The sequence below is a fragment of the Osmerus eperlanus genome, chromosome 4, assembly GCF_963692335.1.
Source record: "Osmerus eperlanus chromosome 4, fOsmEpe2.1, whole genome shotgun sequence".
In the NCBI taxonomy this organism is placed as follows: domain Eukaryota; kingdom Metazoa; phylum Chordata; class Actinopteri; order Osmeriformes; family Osmeridae; genus Osmerus; species Osmerus eperlanus.
In genome coordinates this window covers 16,271,533-16,289,145 of record NC_085021.1, presented here as the reverse complement: position 1 = coordinate 16,289,145, position 17,613 = coordinate 16,271,533, and the positions used below count along the sequence as shown (strand labels likewise).

The 17,613-nt window shown below is 42.1% G+C and overlaps 2 protein-coding genes across 6 annotated transcripts in view; both read right to left on the bottom strand.

Moving 5' to 3' along the window:
* acot7 (acyl-CoA thioesterase 7) overlaps positions 1-15,508 on the bottom strand; it is a 29,602-nt gene extending 14,094 nt beyond the window's left edge. The window contains exons 1-7 of one of the 5 annotated variants that reach the window (XM_062459624.1): positions 15,320-15,508; positions 11,384-11,501; positions 10,367-10,523; positions 5,814-5,905; positions 5,330-5,444; positions 5,101-5,115; positions 4,818-4,904 (exon numbers count right to left, since the gene is read on the bottom strand). In XM_062459624.1, coding sequence (XP_062315608.1) covers positions 4,818-4,904; positions 5,101-5,115; positions 5,330-5,444; positions 5,814-5,905; positions 10,367-10,523; positions 11,384-11,501; positions 15,320-15,369 — 634 coding nt within the window. In that variant the 5' untranslated portion in view covers positions 15,370-15,508. Of the gene's footprint in view, positions 1-4,817; positions 4,905-5,100; positions 5,116-5,314; positions 5,445-5,813; positions 5,906-10,366; positions 10,524-11,383; positions 11,502-14,078; positions 14,224-15,319 lie in introns of those variants that run through there. The other 4 variants (XM_062459620.1, XM_062459625.1, XM_062459621.1 and 1 more) reach the window with 4 other exon arrangements.
* Positions 15,509-16,218: 710 nt separating this feature from the next.
* On the bottom strand, positions 16,219-17,613 carry LOC134019102 (transcription factor HES-2-like). Its single transcript, XM_062459647.1, has 4 exons — positions 17,499-17,613; positions 17,289-17,384; positions 17,083-17,167; positions 16,219-16,962 (listed from the first exon to the last, which is right to left on the bottom strand). Exons 1-4 carry the CDS (start codon positions 17,574-17,576, stop codon positions 16,637-16,639), a joined length of 585 nt encoding a protein of 194 aa, XP_062315631.1. The 5' UTR covers positions 17,577-17,613; the 3' UTR covers positions 16,219-16,636.

Below are 17,613 nucleotides of genomic sequence, written 5' to 3'. Positions count from 1 at the left end.
CACACATGTTCTTTCTCTCTCTACCCAGCAAGCGCTTTAATCATGAAAGGTATAATCAAACGGCTCAAACTGCCTCCTAATGAGGTGTTTCCATAGAAACGGCTCCCGTTAATATTTTTGTAGAGCAGCCCAGAGGTCCTGTAAGCCATACACTTTATGTATATTTGTCCGCTGTTTTACTCTTTCCAGCTGTTCAGGGCCTTACTTGGCGTGGGGCGGGCATAAACAACATATCTGTGGAACTTTCATGTAATTGTGCACGGACAGTTCTAGAAATAGCACGTAGGCGCTGTCATGGTTACAGTTGAAATTCAGTGCCAGCATGCGGCTGCTATGAGAAAAGTGTCACAATTATAGACACAGACTCAAGTTAGCAGGATACAAAGAACCAGCATAAGTATAGGAGAGGTTAAAAGTTATCTTGAGACTTGAGTACACTAGTTACATTTACATTTAGCAGACGCTCTTCTCCAGAGTGACTTACAGTAAGTACAGGGACATTCCCCCCCGAGGCAAGTAGGGTGAAGTGCCTTGACCACACAGGCACACACAACGTAATTTGACACAGCCGGGAATCGAACTGGCAACCCTCAGATTACCAGCCCGATTCCCTAACCGCTCAGCCACCTGACTCCCGTACTACTTACACTGTCATAGATTTGGACTGTTAGTCAAACCAGCCACAGACCTGTGATCAATATTATCAGTCTTTAAAGTCATGAAGTGTCAGATCCTACCAACAATTCCTCTCCTAAACTGATCCATAGCCAATGTAGGTTTTGTTATTACGTAACTTGAAGTGAATGTGCGTGGGCTGCTTCAGTGCATTAGTGTTTGGGTAAAAACTTCCACACACACGTTAAGGTTTGATCACCTAAATGGAAATATCCATAAAACTGACTTTTCCAAACAGTCATGAATGATGCATAAAATACACACACACACACACACACGTCAACACGTATCCGTACATACACTCTCTCCCTCACACACACTCCTCCCAAAGGTCACTTGCACAAGCTTCAGCGGACACAGATCCCTGTCTCCCTCAGTTGGTTCATGCAGAACAGTGACATCTTTATATCTTTTGAGCCCTGTGCAGAGTAGATAGACCCTCAGTGATGCGTCGGTCTTCTGGCGCCTGGCAGCCTGGCTCTCACTCACACCCATATATCAGTTCAAGAAATGTTCCTCTCTTCCTCTTTCTCTCTCTCTCCCACTCTATCTCTCTCTCTCTCCCACTCTCTCTCTCTTCCACTCTCTCTCCCACTCTCTCTCTCTCTCTCTCTCTCTCTCTCTCTCTCTCTCTCACACACACACGCACACACATCATGTGAACATAAAGGAGAACATTAGAGGAAAATAAATCTTCATTTTGATTCAAACTACTTTTACGGTGCAATAGGATGGTACCCTTCTATACAAAAAATCTAGTTGATATTTAGAAACAAGAAGTCCATGAGAGGATACTCATGTACATTTTAAACCACCACTGACTACCATTTTCACTTTATTCATTAGTCTATTTGTTTTAATAAGACTGACATGGTCTCCGAGCCTGTGGCAATCAAGTGCTGTTTCCATGGAAACAATGGAAAGCTTCTTTAGAACACAGGGACTAAAGGGGGTGGGGGGGGGGGGACTGAGATTGGCTTCTCTCTGATCTCTTCTCTCATTCAGACACTTCCATGCCGTTTCTCCACACTTTCATCTCACCCAACCACCCCAACATCTTGTAGAGGGAAACGAGAAATGGATAGATGTTTCTAAAAAATGATAATAGCTAGATGGCCAATATAGTGCTGCATTAAATATCACACCAAAAAGTTTATAACCCCTAAAACAGACACGTCCCCAAGGAATGAGGTGAGGTGTGAAATCCACCAAGCCACTATGTGATCTACAGCACATTAGTGTCAGGGTAAAGTATGACGCATTGACGCATGCAGTCAACTCCCTGAAAGTATGGTTTCGCATTACTGTAAACAGAATGGGAGAGGAGCTATGCTATTATCGTTCACTGTCACTCACTTGAGCAATGGAAAATGCACTGCAGTCTGTAACAATGTTTATGTTCCCCACTGGGAGTCAGGTGGCTGAGCAGTGAGGGAATCGGGCTAGTAATCCGAAGGTTGCCAGTTCGATTCCCGGTCATGCCAACTGACGTTGTGTCCTTGGGCAAGGCACTTCACCCTACTTGCCTCGGGGGAATGTCCCTGTACTTACTGTAAGTCGCTCTGGATAAGAGCGTCTGCTAAATGACTAAATGTAAATGTAATGTAAATGTTAGAGTGTGTTTGAAAGAGACAGAGAGAGACATATCGAGAAAGAGCGAGCGAGCATCTTGGTTGGTTGCTCTGATTGAGGGTTATGTAAACACAGCAGCAGCAGCAGTATCCTCCTCGGTAGGGCTCATGCAGCGCTGCTTAATGAGCCTGCTCATGTGAGGGAGGAGAGGCAGAGAGAAGGCCACAAAATGCATTCTAAATGGATGGCGCTTGTTCCCCATTTGCTTGTTAATTGGACTGATTCCTCGGTGCCAAACAAATTAAAAAGTCCCACACATCACATCTGCGTCTCATCTTGCCCCCTCTCCTTCCCTCTTTCTGTTTGTTTCCCTCTCACACTTCTTTTCTATCACTCAATAATTGTCCTCACAATCGATATTCCTGAATGTTTTTCGCCCCGCCTTGTCTTACACATCCTCACAATACACACACATTCACACACAAACACACACATTCACACACAAACACACGTCTTATTTAATAGCCATGTCCAGTTTTAATTTACTTCCTACAAGTACAGAAAGTCAAAAAGCAATTCCACAAAACCCATGAAATTACTCTCTCAAGGACATAAGGGCTCTGATAAAAGACCGATTCCCCATACCCTACAGTAATATTGTACAACTTCTCTAAGCCCCAAAAACTCTTGCTTTTGCAAGTTTTTGCAGGGGATTGATTCCTGCAGTTTTAAAAGTTAGATGAAACCTGGTCAATGATTCATTAGCTGGAAAGGCATGCTCCAGGATGTGAGGTGAGGTGTTGATCTCAGAATCTGATATATCTTGCTCTTGTTTACCAGCTGTTTTTTTATGTGGAGTAACGAGGCTAGCTTAGAGGTTGGCAGGCAGGAGGAGGGAATTAATACGCCCATCATCGACACATATCCAGTCATCCCAAGCTGATTATTTTCTACGTCTGTCTCTCTAACTCTCTCACACACTATTTTTTTCTTGCTTCCTTCCTCCACCCACTGAAGGTTTTTCTTTTCATCATCCATCTCTCCCGGAGGATCACAAGGGAGACAGGACTGGGATAGTCCAGCTGGACCCTGACTAGAATACTGATACATTTGCCTGCAGCTTTTTTCTTACCTTTTCCCTTTCTTCTTCACATTCCACAGTACTGTCGGACAGAGTGACAGGTACGGGAGCGTGAGGCACAGATCTGATAGATGTGCTGGGATCAGTTAGAACGCACTGAAACGTTTGAAGCTGATGCCGCAGTCATCTAAAGCACTTGTTGTCTACCTTGGTACTTCTGGTGAAAGAATGTGACAATGCCCTACTAATTGTGATAATACTCACTTCAAAATCATGACATGTTTACAAGACCCTTGTTAAACTTACCCAGAATAAAATGTGCTTTCAATGAAGGATGACTATTTTAGGTGTTTTTCAGTAAAGGACAATGACCAGTGTCTAAAGACTGACCTCAGAAGACTAAAACATATATATGTTGCATTGCTAAATTAACTGCAGAGCCAATACCACTAACCATTGAAAATAGCAGCCACAGGCAGTACATGTACCTCAAACAAATGTGGGAAAACAGCCAGGGTTTAATCTGACATATATTTACATTGTCACAATATTCATGAATTTTCATATTTTACAGTCAGAAATGGAGTGCATATGGTACCTTCCATATGGTATATGAGGCATGCTGTGTCACTGGCCAGCTGAGTAGCCCACAGCAGGATTATACTGTGTTGATAAGCTAGCATCACCACCTTAGTCAGCAGACAGGACAGCTAAAGAGCTTTTCACATGCATGGTCACGTGCTTCAGGTCACCATTTGACATTTAGACAATACTATAGGCTGCATCCTCCAGTCTGTTTTTTCTATGACAATGTGCCCCTACAGCATACTGTCTCGACTGATTGCTTCATTAGCAATGTGTGAGAAAAGAAAATGAAAAAGAGCTAGAGAGAGAAAGAGAGAGAGAGGGAGATAGAGACAGAGAGAGAGACCCAATGCAACTCACATGATTGATAATCAAACAGTAATCGCAAGCTCCTACCAAACCATGTCCTAGGGAGGCTTCAATGCCTGCTAGCTTCTCTCCTCTCCATCTCTCTCTCTTTCCTTCTTTGGCTGCTAAAACCACTATCTGTTCTCCCATTCAGCTTGTGTGTCCTAATCGCTGAGTCTTAATGACTTGGCTACTTCCAGAGGATGAATCAGTATTGATCTGAGTGGAAGTGAATGGATGACTTGGGAGGACAGAGCAAGGAGCAGTATGGGAAGGCCAGTAGGACTGGCCTCTGACAGATAGAAAGGAGTCTGGACTTAAGGGCACCCTTAGACAGAGCCAGCCCAAGGTACAATGAGTGTTAGCATGTGTGTTTATGTGTGTTCAGCACCGTGCTGGATGAAACAGCTTAGTGGTATTTCATTCCAGGACATCCTGTGTACTTAGTTAAAATGCAGTTAATTTACAATCAACTCACTAATGAATGAGCTGATCACTGAGCTTCCCACACACACACACACGCTCTGCTCATCTCTGTGCATAGTGATTCACTTACCTCCGTGGACAAATCCTAGCAGTGTGCAGTCAGAGGGTCCCACTAGATGAATCAGGCTAGACTGGCTGAATCCAACAGTGTGTGGCTCTGCATTACACACACACACACACACACAAACACATATGTAACCACATACATGCATACACAGAAGTAGAGGAAAGTTGTAGTATGACCAGTGTATTCCTGTCAAGTCTTAAGAGTAATTATTATTTTGGTCAACTTCTATGTAACCCCCTTTCCAACATACACACACACACACCCAAACACAATGAGATTGTCCTACCTTTTGTTGTTCTATCTGCAGCAGATCATTTGAAAAAGACAAAATTAGACTAGGCCCGAAACGCATACCTTTTATTTCGCTGTGGCACCAACCAGTGGCTGAGGCAGTTCATCAGTACAGATGGTTTAAGATTATCCTCAATCATGACCATTATCTTATTTCATCAAATCTTAAGAACAAATTCCCTGCTGCAGTTATTGAGTTTTGTTTACACGTTCTCGCTGGTTACCTGGGGCAGGCACAGGACGACTCAGCTCTCCGTTTCTCTCCTTGGTCTCCAGTCTCTCCATCTTCTGGGCCTCATATCGCCTCTTCCCTTCCGCCTCCTCTTCCGCACTGGCATACTGGAGGACACACGCAAACACAAACAGAGATGACACATTAAGATGAATGGTGAAGAAGGACCATTAGGTGAGCCATGGTAGCCTCAGTGTGCAGGTTGTCACATACACTCCATCATACTGTCATATTCTACTGCCCACTGCGGCTACCCTAGTCTTTATGTTGACCAGATGGTTTGGGCTTTGTCCCCAGGGTTCAGAGGCCAGGGCTCGGTCCTCCTCATGAAGATGTGTGCTTCATTCAGCTCACCTCCACCCTTCACAGCTCATCTGGGCTACAGACAGAGGCTAACCATCTAAGCCCCCATCCATTACTTAACCATTAAATAGTATTTAAAGGTCATGTGCAAATGTGTTGCTTAGTCCACCTACTTTGATGGGAGGCACTTTAATAATCTTCTCCAGGTTCTGGATGGAGAAGGGGACATACCATAAAGCTGCCTTGTTGGTCAGTTTCTTAGAGCCTGTAAACATAAAACAATTTCCAACCTCATTCTTCCAAACTGAATACAGTAGCTAAACGTTCTGTAGTAGAAAACGACTGTGGAATGAGCTCAGAGTGAGAGAAGCACCCTCCCTCCCTCCCTCCCTAACCCCTTCCATTCAAAAGAGAAGCTGGAATCTTTCAAATCTTCAGAAACATTGGTTGTTACTTAAACCCATACGCTTACAGGAAAACAATTACGAAGTATTGTTGATCATGAACATCTTGAGACAAACCTCTGCAGGAATCAAATGGCTGTGGTGTTGTCATGGCAATATAGCTTTTTTCTAGCCTCCACATTCAAACTTTTACTGAGAAGGTGCTATTTCTGTTGTGGCACACAGTGGGATTTGTCCCCTTAAAACAAAATTGGGTGTGAGCAGGACTTCCTGTCACACTATTAAAATCTGATCACGCAGAACAATACAGCCATCAAGAAAGGTGATGTGCATGGTCAATACATTTAGCTTTAGCTTATATATTGTTTAGCTACTGTATATATGTATATACTTCGATATGTCCTTATTAGATACCCTTGGACTTGGAAACAGAAGGCTTCATGCTGTAGCTACTGCACTGTGTGATTATGTAGTATTCCTTCTGTAGCTTACATTGTAGAACATTCCCTGTTCAAAGCATTCTTGATCCTTTATGGCTCAAGTCAGAAAACCTTATTACATTCCTTAGGCATCCTGTAACCTTTACACAATGCATAAAATATGAAGGTAGCCTAAGACTATGGACTATTAGTGCACTACTTGCCTGCAAGTGGGAGAGGGCATGTGACAGACTGCTTTTGGGAATAACATTAGCATTTTACATCCAAGTCAAAGCCATGCAGACGAGGCCGCGTTGCCATGCCAACCCAGCTTTGCACAGCAGCCTCTTTCTCATTGGCTCTAGCCCACCATCCAGGAAGTTCCACACAGCACAAATGGAGGATATATTTACATATGCTCGGCTCTACTAAGACTGACATGACTCTATAAATAGAAAACCTCTGGACCTTCTGACTTCACTGTAAGGTAGGAAGGGGCGTAGGGTTGTATTAGAGTAGCATACGAATGAGTCGGTTGCTAAGGTGAAGTAAAAAGGTTATTTATTTATGTATAAAGGATTTTAGCATACCGTTGGTCTTTTTTTCCTAAAATATATAAAGTCTGGAGCATTTTATCCTTGGAGGAACTACACAGCAGTGGCCACCATGATGACAAATCTGCCACGGTGAAAACAAAAGAGTCCCACCACTTCCCCGGTCCAAATGTTCCAAGCCCTTTACTACTCTCCAGAGGCCGTTCTCAGAGGGACAGCTTCTCTTCCCATTGATTTTGAATGCTCCAACCTCCCAGGAGACAGACTCCTCAGCTCTGTTTCTCTATATACATGTGTGTATATATTCAGTATCTCTCTGTCTCCGGGCTGCTTAAAATACTTAGTGTTCCACTCGTCCTTCAGAACAACATGTTCCCAGTACAAAGACAGTACAGCAGGGCTAGTTTAGAACTTGATCCCATAATTAAAGCCACAGATTTTCCACAGAGGTGAGCCAAGCTAGCCTTGATACAGCATCCTCTCTGCAGGCCAACCAGACACAGAGGAGAGGAGAGCATATAAATAGACGGAACAGAATGGAGCTCGTACTTCTAGAACTGTTCATTGAAAAAAAAAATTGGCCCTTTAAAAGGCCAGACGTTCCGGATTAGAAAAGCCTGTTGTATGATGACTGGGGTCAGAGTTTGTTCTGGTTAAACTGTTGGAGCTCCAGATGTTGCATCAGTGTTATTTCGTCCTCTCTATAATCAGGTAAAGGCCAGATCAGGTTCTGGTGCATGGTGCTGCATTCAGTCTTTTTGATCTCCATGCAGTATGTGTTTCACTATGAAAACTTAGCACATGCCAAGGTGTGCAGGCATCTCTGGTTTTCCACAGAGAAAGAAAAATGTACTGTATGTCATCTATACCACATGTTTATGTTCCCTGTTCACACTCCATCCCCCGCTGAAGCATGTGCTATGTTGTGTGAGCTACAAGCACTGCCATGCTCATTGTAAGCTTTGGCCCACAATGCACTGCAGTCGGCTGTACATGCTGCATGTGTCTGTGGGAGGAATCTCTGGATGTGTGTAAATGAGGGCATCTATGTGTCTGTGCCTCTGTATGTCCAATGTGTGTCTGTCTGTGTATGTGTGTATGTGATACTGTCTGTGTGTGGATTTTTATGCATGTTATGTGAATTCCACATTTATATCCAGCTAACTGAGTGTGTGTGTGTGTGTGTGGGTCTGGACGGTCCACCCAGCGGGAACAATCATCACGGCCCGTGCACACAGTAACTAGAGTTCCCCTGGGGGAGCGTGACTGAGGCCACGCTGACGAGATGAGGCCTGACTGGCTCTGTGGAACCTGAACGCCTGGTCATGTGACTGCCAACAGCCCCAGTGCCCCATGCACATACACACACACATATATACATGTACATGCATAAACAGACAAATAAATAAACGCACAGATAAGAAACACACATACACACACATCCATGACCTCCATTCCAATGCCCTGCTCCCGTCCCTCCACCCAGGAAATGTAAAATGTAAATGAAATACAGCATGAGGGCTTGTTTTCTATGAATTTGCACAATGATCAAACCCCTGACATAGTGTTTAATATTATGCGTGTGTAAGCTACATATACCACCAAAAGTGTTCTTGTGACATAAGTTAAGGGAATTGAGTAAAAACAGAGCTATCTGTTTGGAATATGTGCCCAATAAGAGCCTTGGATGTAGAAGGGCTGGATGTGCAGGTATATACACTCAGTGTTTGTGGCTGACTGGGTCAATGTTTGTGATGCCTGATGCTAAGTAGACATGACAGAAGCAAATAATGTCTGCTCCCGTTATCTTCTCTTCCCCTAGGCCCCGCAGGAGTCTTTAAAGGGGCAAATACTGACACAGCACACACACACGTTCACACACATATACACACTGCAATGAGTGCAAAAACACACTTACAAATGTATACATACACAACACACATTCACACACATGCAGAAAGACACACACACACACATATACCTTCATGGAGACACATTCACAATAATGCGATGTTTTTGCATGCAGCTCACACATGCGCAAACACATCAACACTGACACCTGTTTCAGTGAGAGCTTTATTTTTCATAAGGTGACCTGATTGCCAGGTCCCACCCCCTTTTGGTGGTGTGCCTCTCCAATTTGGAAGGACCTCAACAGAAGGGTGCCTTTAACAGTGCCTGTGTGGAGCATCAGCTAGCTCCTCTCCACCTGTCATCTCATTGCTCTGCCCCCGCATCTCCCAACCTGCTCTTGACACACCACCCAACGAATAAACCCTGTTGCTGTGGCAACGACCGCCTGGGGTGTACCTCTTTTGTCTTCTCACCCCCCCCCCCCTTTCCTCCCTCCCTCCCGCCCTCCCTTCCCATCTCTCTTTGCTTATTCTGTCTTTTCTCTCTTTTGGTCTCTCATTCATTCACAGACTCCCGAGTTGTTATTGGTCCTAATGTGTGTTGGCACACTGACATTGGACCGGTCGAACAAGACAAGGCAGGGTGTGAGGTGAATGTAAAGGTATGTCCCTAATCCCTCTGTGATTTAAGGAATATTCACTAACTCTCTATACATAACTCCGCTTTACATATCTACCTTTAAATAGTCCCAGCTCTCGCATATGTAGCATGTGCGTTGTATGTATACTACATGTACTATGTGAAGCCAATGGCTTGTGCCCTTGTAGTACCTCAGCATCTGTATCTGGTCACAGATCATATCAGGGAGCCAATATGATCAGTGCTGACTCCAGACAGGTATGATGAAAATGCACGTCAGATGGATTGTCCACATTGTTTTGTCAGATGTCATTTCAGGGTCAGAGGACCATGTTGGGTCAGGCCATTTTGATGTTCGTTTTTTTATTGGTGGACAGGGAAAAAGAGCAGGCGTGTGCATGAAGGAACACACTTTCATGAACTAAGTTTGTGCACAATAATTATGTTTTAAAACAATTTGGAGAATGTAAACATATATACTTTTTTATATTAGGGTATTGAAAATTACTGGTAGAAATACTGTATATTGACTATCAACAACTGCATGAATGATTGTGTTGCTGGTAGTACACTGCCCCCTTGTGACTTTCTAAAGGTATAACACCATGAAGTCATTTATTAACCATTTCAAGGCCAACATAGAGGCACTTTAGGAGTTAGTATTGAAAAGTCAGGACTGGAGGACCACCTTCTTAAATCAGGCTAGCTGAAAAATTCCCAAGAAAGGTTTTATGCATGTAAAAAACATTCAGCACCAACATTAATTCCCATTGTTTGGCTACTCATACCTTTGTAAATACACAACCATTATGTCAATATACTGACACTGTAGTAACTAGAGTATCTCAGGCCTTACCTGTGAGGATATTCTCAGACATGACGTTGACCTGCACCTCCACAGAGTGTTTAGAGGCGTAGGTGATCTCTGCGCTGACATGAGCCACCTCACCAATGAACATGGGGTACAGAAAGTCCGTGCGCTCCACCCTGGCAAGAGCGGCAACACAGCGATCCTAACAACGGAAGGCAGCAAATAGATTAAAATGTTCACCCTACTCCAAAACGTAATAATGATGTGATTACAATGCAACTATGTTATTTAACAGTTCCCTTTAGATAATTAGCCTAGAGAGGTTCGCTAATTACGGTTAGCTGATTAAGGCTGTTGCACTGTGTCAGATAAAAATACCGACAATTCTTTGGCTACCACTGGAATACAAGATAACTGGGCACTTCTCATCCTTGATTATCTACTGTATTTATAAGCACTATTTGATGTCACTCTATAAAAATGTCTCCTCAATGATTACAAATTTTTAATGTAAAGCCCTTACTACATTGCTCACTAGGTGACCACTATGGTGGACCCAACCAAAATGGTTTCAAAAAGTTTGAAGATGTTTTCTATGACACTTCTTTTGAGAAGACTCTCTTCACAAAGTACACTGCTAAAAACAATGCATTCAGTATGCAGAGTACCATAATGCAACATTCTGCCATCACTGTAACATATTCAGAATGTTCTATGTTCTGTAATAGGATGTAAATCTAAATGTGGCTAAAGATAAGGAGGAAGAATGCAATGCAACACACACACACAATGACACTACAATGGTTCCAATATTTTCCAAATATTTTCAAAATTTCAAGATTCTCTGAACCACTTTTAAGTCACTGGAAAAGTACATACTTTTTGTTTAATGGTTTACAACAAAGTTCTTCATAAATCCATGCCAGTCAGCAACACTGTCCTCTGACAGCCCTGACATCTGCAACCTTCAACTGAAAATCTACCAAACACTACACCCCAGCTTGCATACAAAATGTCAAAGCAACTCAACATAAAAAAGTAGGCCTACACACACATACTTACTCCTGGCTGGGTGTTGCAGTGGCGTGTGCCAATGATACAGCCGGCCTCTTCAATCATTTTTAGGATGGTGCCACCATGGACGTTGCCCACAATGTTGGCATCATCCGGGCGCATGAGCCTATCCAACAGACACGCACTTAGCATTAGCACTAGTACTTCAGGTACATACTTAGCATCAACACTAGTACTTACAGGTACATACTCAGCATTAACACTAGTTAGGGGGGGAGGGGCGCCACCCTAATATAATGGTAGGGCAAACACTGAGTACTTACAGGTACATACTTAGCATTAGCACTAGTACTTACAGGTACATACTTAGTTAAGATTAGAAAGAAGTACATTTGTCTTGACCCCAGTCCATTGGAGCTATAACCATTAGCATTTAGCTAATGGTAACTAAATGTATTGCTACTGCTATGTACTGTTAAACTTGAAAAGGCTCTGAGGATATTTGAAGGCTCTACTTTAGTTTAAAGTCAGAATTACAGAGTAGCCTAGTACCGTCACAGATACTTGACACCACAGAGATACACGCTTTGACACAAACGTAAACACTTTTGGGTACTAATAGCATTGGTTAGGCTTTCTCAACTATTAATCATTATAAACCTTCTTATCCAGAACATCCAGCTAGGGGTTCTGTCTCTTGCTAAGTTAAATCCACACAGAGAATGAGACAGTTCATCTTCCTGTTGTCAGGTCTCACTGAAGGATAGTCCCCCTCAAAGCCCATCTACATCACACACCCCACAGGACTAATGGGATGCTGTTTGATTAAGTGATCAGCTCCAACAGCTGACACCCAGACGGACACACGCATGTGCACACACACGCACATACACAAAGATCTAGTGAAATCCAACAGGTTGTTGGCTACTCTCTTTACTTCGAGTATATAACTATAAAGGCAGACATTTCTGTGGGTCTGTGGCTCAATAACCTAGAAAATCGGACAATCGAAATCCGGCAGGTGTATTGCTCAGTGTTGCTCAGGACCCAAGGACGTGCAGTTTTAAGTGAGTTGTTTGGATGAGCGGATTACGAGAAATAAATATAAATGTGTTTGACGCCACCTTGGGATGGCGTCAAACACCATCCCAAGACGCCATCTTGGGAGTGGCTTCCAGAGTCAATGCTTTGCAAAAAAAATAAAAAGTGCCACTAAGGATAAACACATTGGACAAACACCCTTCATGTACATTTCAGTAGCAGAGTGTATGTGTGTATGAAAAAGAGCTAAAGAGAGCATCTGTGTATTTTCGGTGCCACCATCTCCTGAACTTCCCACAGTGTGAGTGAGTGTATGTGAGAGGATGTGTGTACTACCTGATGAGTTATGATCCCACTTGTTGTGAATCTGCATTTCCTTTATCAACTAACCCAAAATCGAGAGTGAAAAGGATCAGCTCTTTCTACAATGATCGCTCTCTCGGCCCCTCTTCTTGTCATTGATAGATCACTTCATGACACGACAACCCTGGGGACATACTGTACATCACATGAACACTCCTCTATCCTCATGTGGAAATAGAGGAGAATTGAGCTATTTGTTAAAGTAGTTTGCAGTACAGCATGTAATAGTATTAAATATAGTGGGGTAAGGGACCTGAATTAAAAGTACAAAAGGTAAGATTTATCTGTTAATATAGAAAAGGTTTGTCCCCTTTACACATGTATGCTAATGAGGCCCTCTGAGAGTTGTTTAACAACACAGACAGTTCAGTGCCAGTGGAATGTCAATTTATCATTTTGTAGCAGCCCGCTACTATCCAGCCAATTGTGTTCCAGAAATCCTGTTCCTCACCTGCGTTTCATTCTTGACCCTATTTTGTGAAACCACTGTCAAATCAAACTCAAGCTGGAGAAAGTGCAGGTGTTCAGACAATAATTGGGGGTGCTGTTTCTCATATTTGAATTTATTTAATAACGTCACCTGCTGTATCTTAAATCTTCATAGTAAAGATAAGTGATGATGAAGAGAGTACAATTCTGAATATATATGCTCAATCTCTGTGAGTTTAGGAAGGCTTGAAAAAATGGGTTTGAAAATGCTCTTGCCTCTTAATCTGAGACAGACATTTAGACACACAGACTCCACACTGTATCATAACCAGAGTAACAGGCCCAGCAACATCCTTTGTCTTTAAGCATCTGACTGAGTGGTGATTCACCCTGATAACAACTAGTAAAGAACACAGGATATGGCTACCTGATAAGGCTTAGAATCAGAGATAGGTTCAGACAGTAGTCTATGACAATCCTATTTAAGTCTAGAATTGACTTTCTATTTGGTACACCCTCTTTGTGTCTCTGTTCTGTATATTGAATTTCAGTAGAAATGTGTTGTTCCAACGTAAAGGCTAATGCGTTAGTTTAATTTCTCCATTTTGGTTAAGAACCATTAACTCAGCAAGAGTGCTAAAAACCAATTGAATGATTGACGATGAGCTACAAATAGAAAGCTTAACAACAGCGATTTCAAACCCACCAAAATCCTTTAACAAAAGTTCGAAACTCTAAACTTCCTGAAAGTATCATTGAACCAAATATTTTGCCTAAATGCCCAACAAACAAGATGTCAAGTTCAAAATGTAAAGATATTAACACAGACAAATACAGCATGCAAACCCTTACTTTTGACACTGAAAGGGTTATTATAATATTATGTCTGTCTACAAAAGACTACCGTTACCTGAATGGATATACACATTTCACTTGCTTCAGAAATAATCTTTTAAAAATCCAATATTTTCCATGAAAGTGCCACATTGTAGGTTGAAAGCTTTTCAGATGTGGAAGGCAGCAGCGGATGCATAAGGGGACTAACTGGGTTAGAGGTTGAACAAGTAATGTAAATAAATACATCATCTGTTCCTTGTGGTCCTTATCTGGTGACTGAGGAATCCACGAAAAATACAAGTGCAAACACACAAGCACTTTATCCCACCTCCACCCCTTTCACAGTACCACATATGATCATGGTTTCATTTTATATTTGATGACTTGTTCTCTGAATTCTGATGTTCTCTTCATTGTTGATATTGCTCCAGTACAGAGGTCTAAACCTGGTACCTTGAGAGCTGCCTTCCTGTCAATTTTCGCTCCAATCCTAATCTAGCACACCTAATTCTAATAAAATGGTAGACGAGTTGAATCAGGATAGTTACAAAAACTACAGGAAGGTATCTCTCTCGGAACATGGTTGGAGACCCCTGCTGTACTGAGCATTTAAACTTGCTTTAATGCTAAGTGCAGGGCTTCTTTCTACCTTTTAGGGGGATCTTGAGTGCAGCAGCCTACGGCTACGGAAGTTGCTAGAAGGCTACATTGTTAGGCTACATTGTAATACGAAGCAAAGGCAAACCCGTGCATATTCGATTTGTGACGATAAACACACGTTAATTTGAGTAATCGTTTGTTTGTTTGTTTTTTATGACAAGAACTTTCCTTGACTAATTTGAGTTACATATTAAGAGATCGTGTTGGCTAATGTAACATATAGTCTTTCTGCGTGCAGTTGACGTTAAAAACAGGCATGGAAGATATTGCAAACCTGTAGGCTACTGTGTGTTATTGTTGTGGTGTAGACTCAGTAATACTAAGGTCGACCTTACAATGTCCTTGTTAGCAGGGAAATACTGTAGTGTAGGCTATCTTCAACCGGTCTACACTCTCAAGCATCATTGCTGAAGTCAGCCTAGCCTTTTCATATGCAGTTTTATTTCGTACGCTATATGAAATAAGGCGAAAACACTAGGCTAAATAATTACAATAGCAGGATGAGTCGTCTTCCGTATGCGTTATAACTACAACTGAGAGGGAGCATTATTTCGAGCGGAAGCAATGGATTATCGGATCGGTCTGAAAACGCATCGCGTTGTATCTGTTCCTGTGCATTAGATACACTGAAAAATACATAAAACCTTAGATTACCTGCATATTTGAAGGCCATGTGATGACTCTTGCGATTTGGTTGCTGACATGACTTGCTTTGTGGCCCAATAGCTAAGACTCGTTTCTGCCCGAGACTGCGTGAGTAGACTAATAGGCTACTCTCTAGACTTCTACTGTCATTCAGGCTGCGGCTCTGGTAGCCAGGCCGGTATAGCTAGATACTGAAGATGAGGTGGCGCGCGAAGGATATTTCAGATTCAGATTTTTGGTGGATGTCGTTTTATGTGTGGACAAAGCTAGTATGGTAACATTTGACTGCGCTAATTTCATTCTCATTTTCAGCTAAGTAGCAGTTCAGTTATTTGATCAATGAAGAATTTAAGACCTGTAAGTAGAACCTGAACGTTATCACAAATAAGGATCCGTATGATCAAGGACAACACCAACATATGCCGTGAGAGGGCAGTAGAGACCATGCAATGTGTGGGCTTGGCTGCGTTGAGGTTCTTACACCAACAGAGGCGCATTTGACCACAACATTCTGACTGGTCAGAATGTTGTGGTCAAATGCGCCATGCTAAACATTATTACGATGTTTAGCATGGTCTCTTTTTATTCTTCAAATTTAAATACTATCCCTCCAAAAACACGTTTTGATTACCATATAAGGTAGCATTTGTATGCTTTGGGATGACCATTTGTGGGTACAACGTTTTCACATCATTGCGCATGCCTGACTGTATAAATTCTGAATTTGCGCGTCTTGGATGCCGCATGAATAGACTCAATAAACATCTGTGAAACTGAATAAATGTAGGATACGAAACAATTTACAACTGAATCATTTATTACATTGTATTACCAACATGCCTAACAATTTAATACATTTAATAAATACATCCCTAAAATAGAGATACTCACGTTTTAAGATAGAATAATAACACAACGTGCTTACATGTCCTTCATCTGCACGAACCCAGAAATACTGAAGTCTTCAGTGCAAATTCTTCACAAAAATACAACCCTTTGGGTTTTACGTGGGCGTTTTTTCAATGGCCCTTAATCATCTAACCCAAAAGAGGATTAAATATAACAAAATTACATACATGCAGATCTCGAGAAATACGTCTTCAAACTTGTCATTTTAAAGGACAACGAATACGAGTGCGTAATAACTTAAGTATATAATACTCAACAACTATCGTGATTTAACGACGAATCCTAACTGTTCATCAAGATAATACAATGATTCTCCCTATGTATATGATGAAGAATAGTACACAGGAGGTTTTCTAACATGTGTAGGCTATATCTTACGGTTCACATTGACTTGTTAGGGAAGGGACTGGCTACACTCTACCAAGGCCTCCACATGTTAGCATTGACAGCTTGTGGCACTGGTTGTGGTCGGTTGGCAAGGGGACCTCTGATGTGTGAGTGGTTCTCAACTCTGGAACTAAGATTGGCTTTGAGGCTCATGAGTCTCTGTTGAATCGGGGGGACAGCTCTGGAGTTCTGGGCGCAACAGTTCTGACAGGCTGGGGTGACAGACGTAGACATGGACTGCTGAATAAACTCGTTCACCCGCTGGCAGGCGTCTTTGTCCAGGTTCGTTTTGGGGAGTAAAGCGGATACGCGCTGGAGACATGCTTTGTACCCTTCTTTGTAATTGTCAGTTGAACCTGTGGATCGAAATTGAACACATATGTTAGTTTTTTTTACGTTTTACGTTTATGTTGGCGAATGCAAAATACTCAAAACACACAAAAAAATCAGGAAATAAAACAAGAAGGAAAACTCACGTTTGGTTTGAGCGGGTATATCACTGAGGAATCCCACGGTCATCTCAAGGATATCAGCTTTTTCAAGCTTTGAGTGTCGAGATTTCTGGACAGAAAACAGCACATATTAATATCTTAATCTACAATATATTCAGTTTCTGTAATATTTTAGATGGGCTCTTCTAATGTAGCCTGTATTGGTTGTTTAGTGGTTGTTTCGAACTTACATCTTTGCCGGTTAAAGGAAGTATAAGAGTTTTCAGTTGATTGAGGCTCTGGTTGATACGTGCGCGCCTTCTCTTTTCCATCAACGGTTTCATAGTCTGAAAAGAAGAATGAAATCTGTTTAGAATACAACCACAAAGAATAACATCACAATTCAGATGAAATGTAAAGTGTTTGCGCAACCTATGTAGCCTAATAACTTCTTATTTTACCTTTCTCAGTTCCAGTGCCTCCTTTCTCCGGGCAACAGTCAGCCTTGGAACAAATGATTGGATCTGTCCAGAGATCATTTTTAGATTAAATGTGAAGAGAGGGTGATGTCTAGTA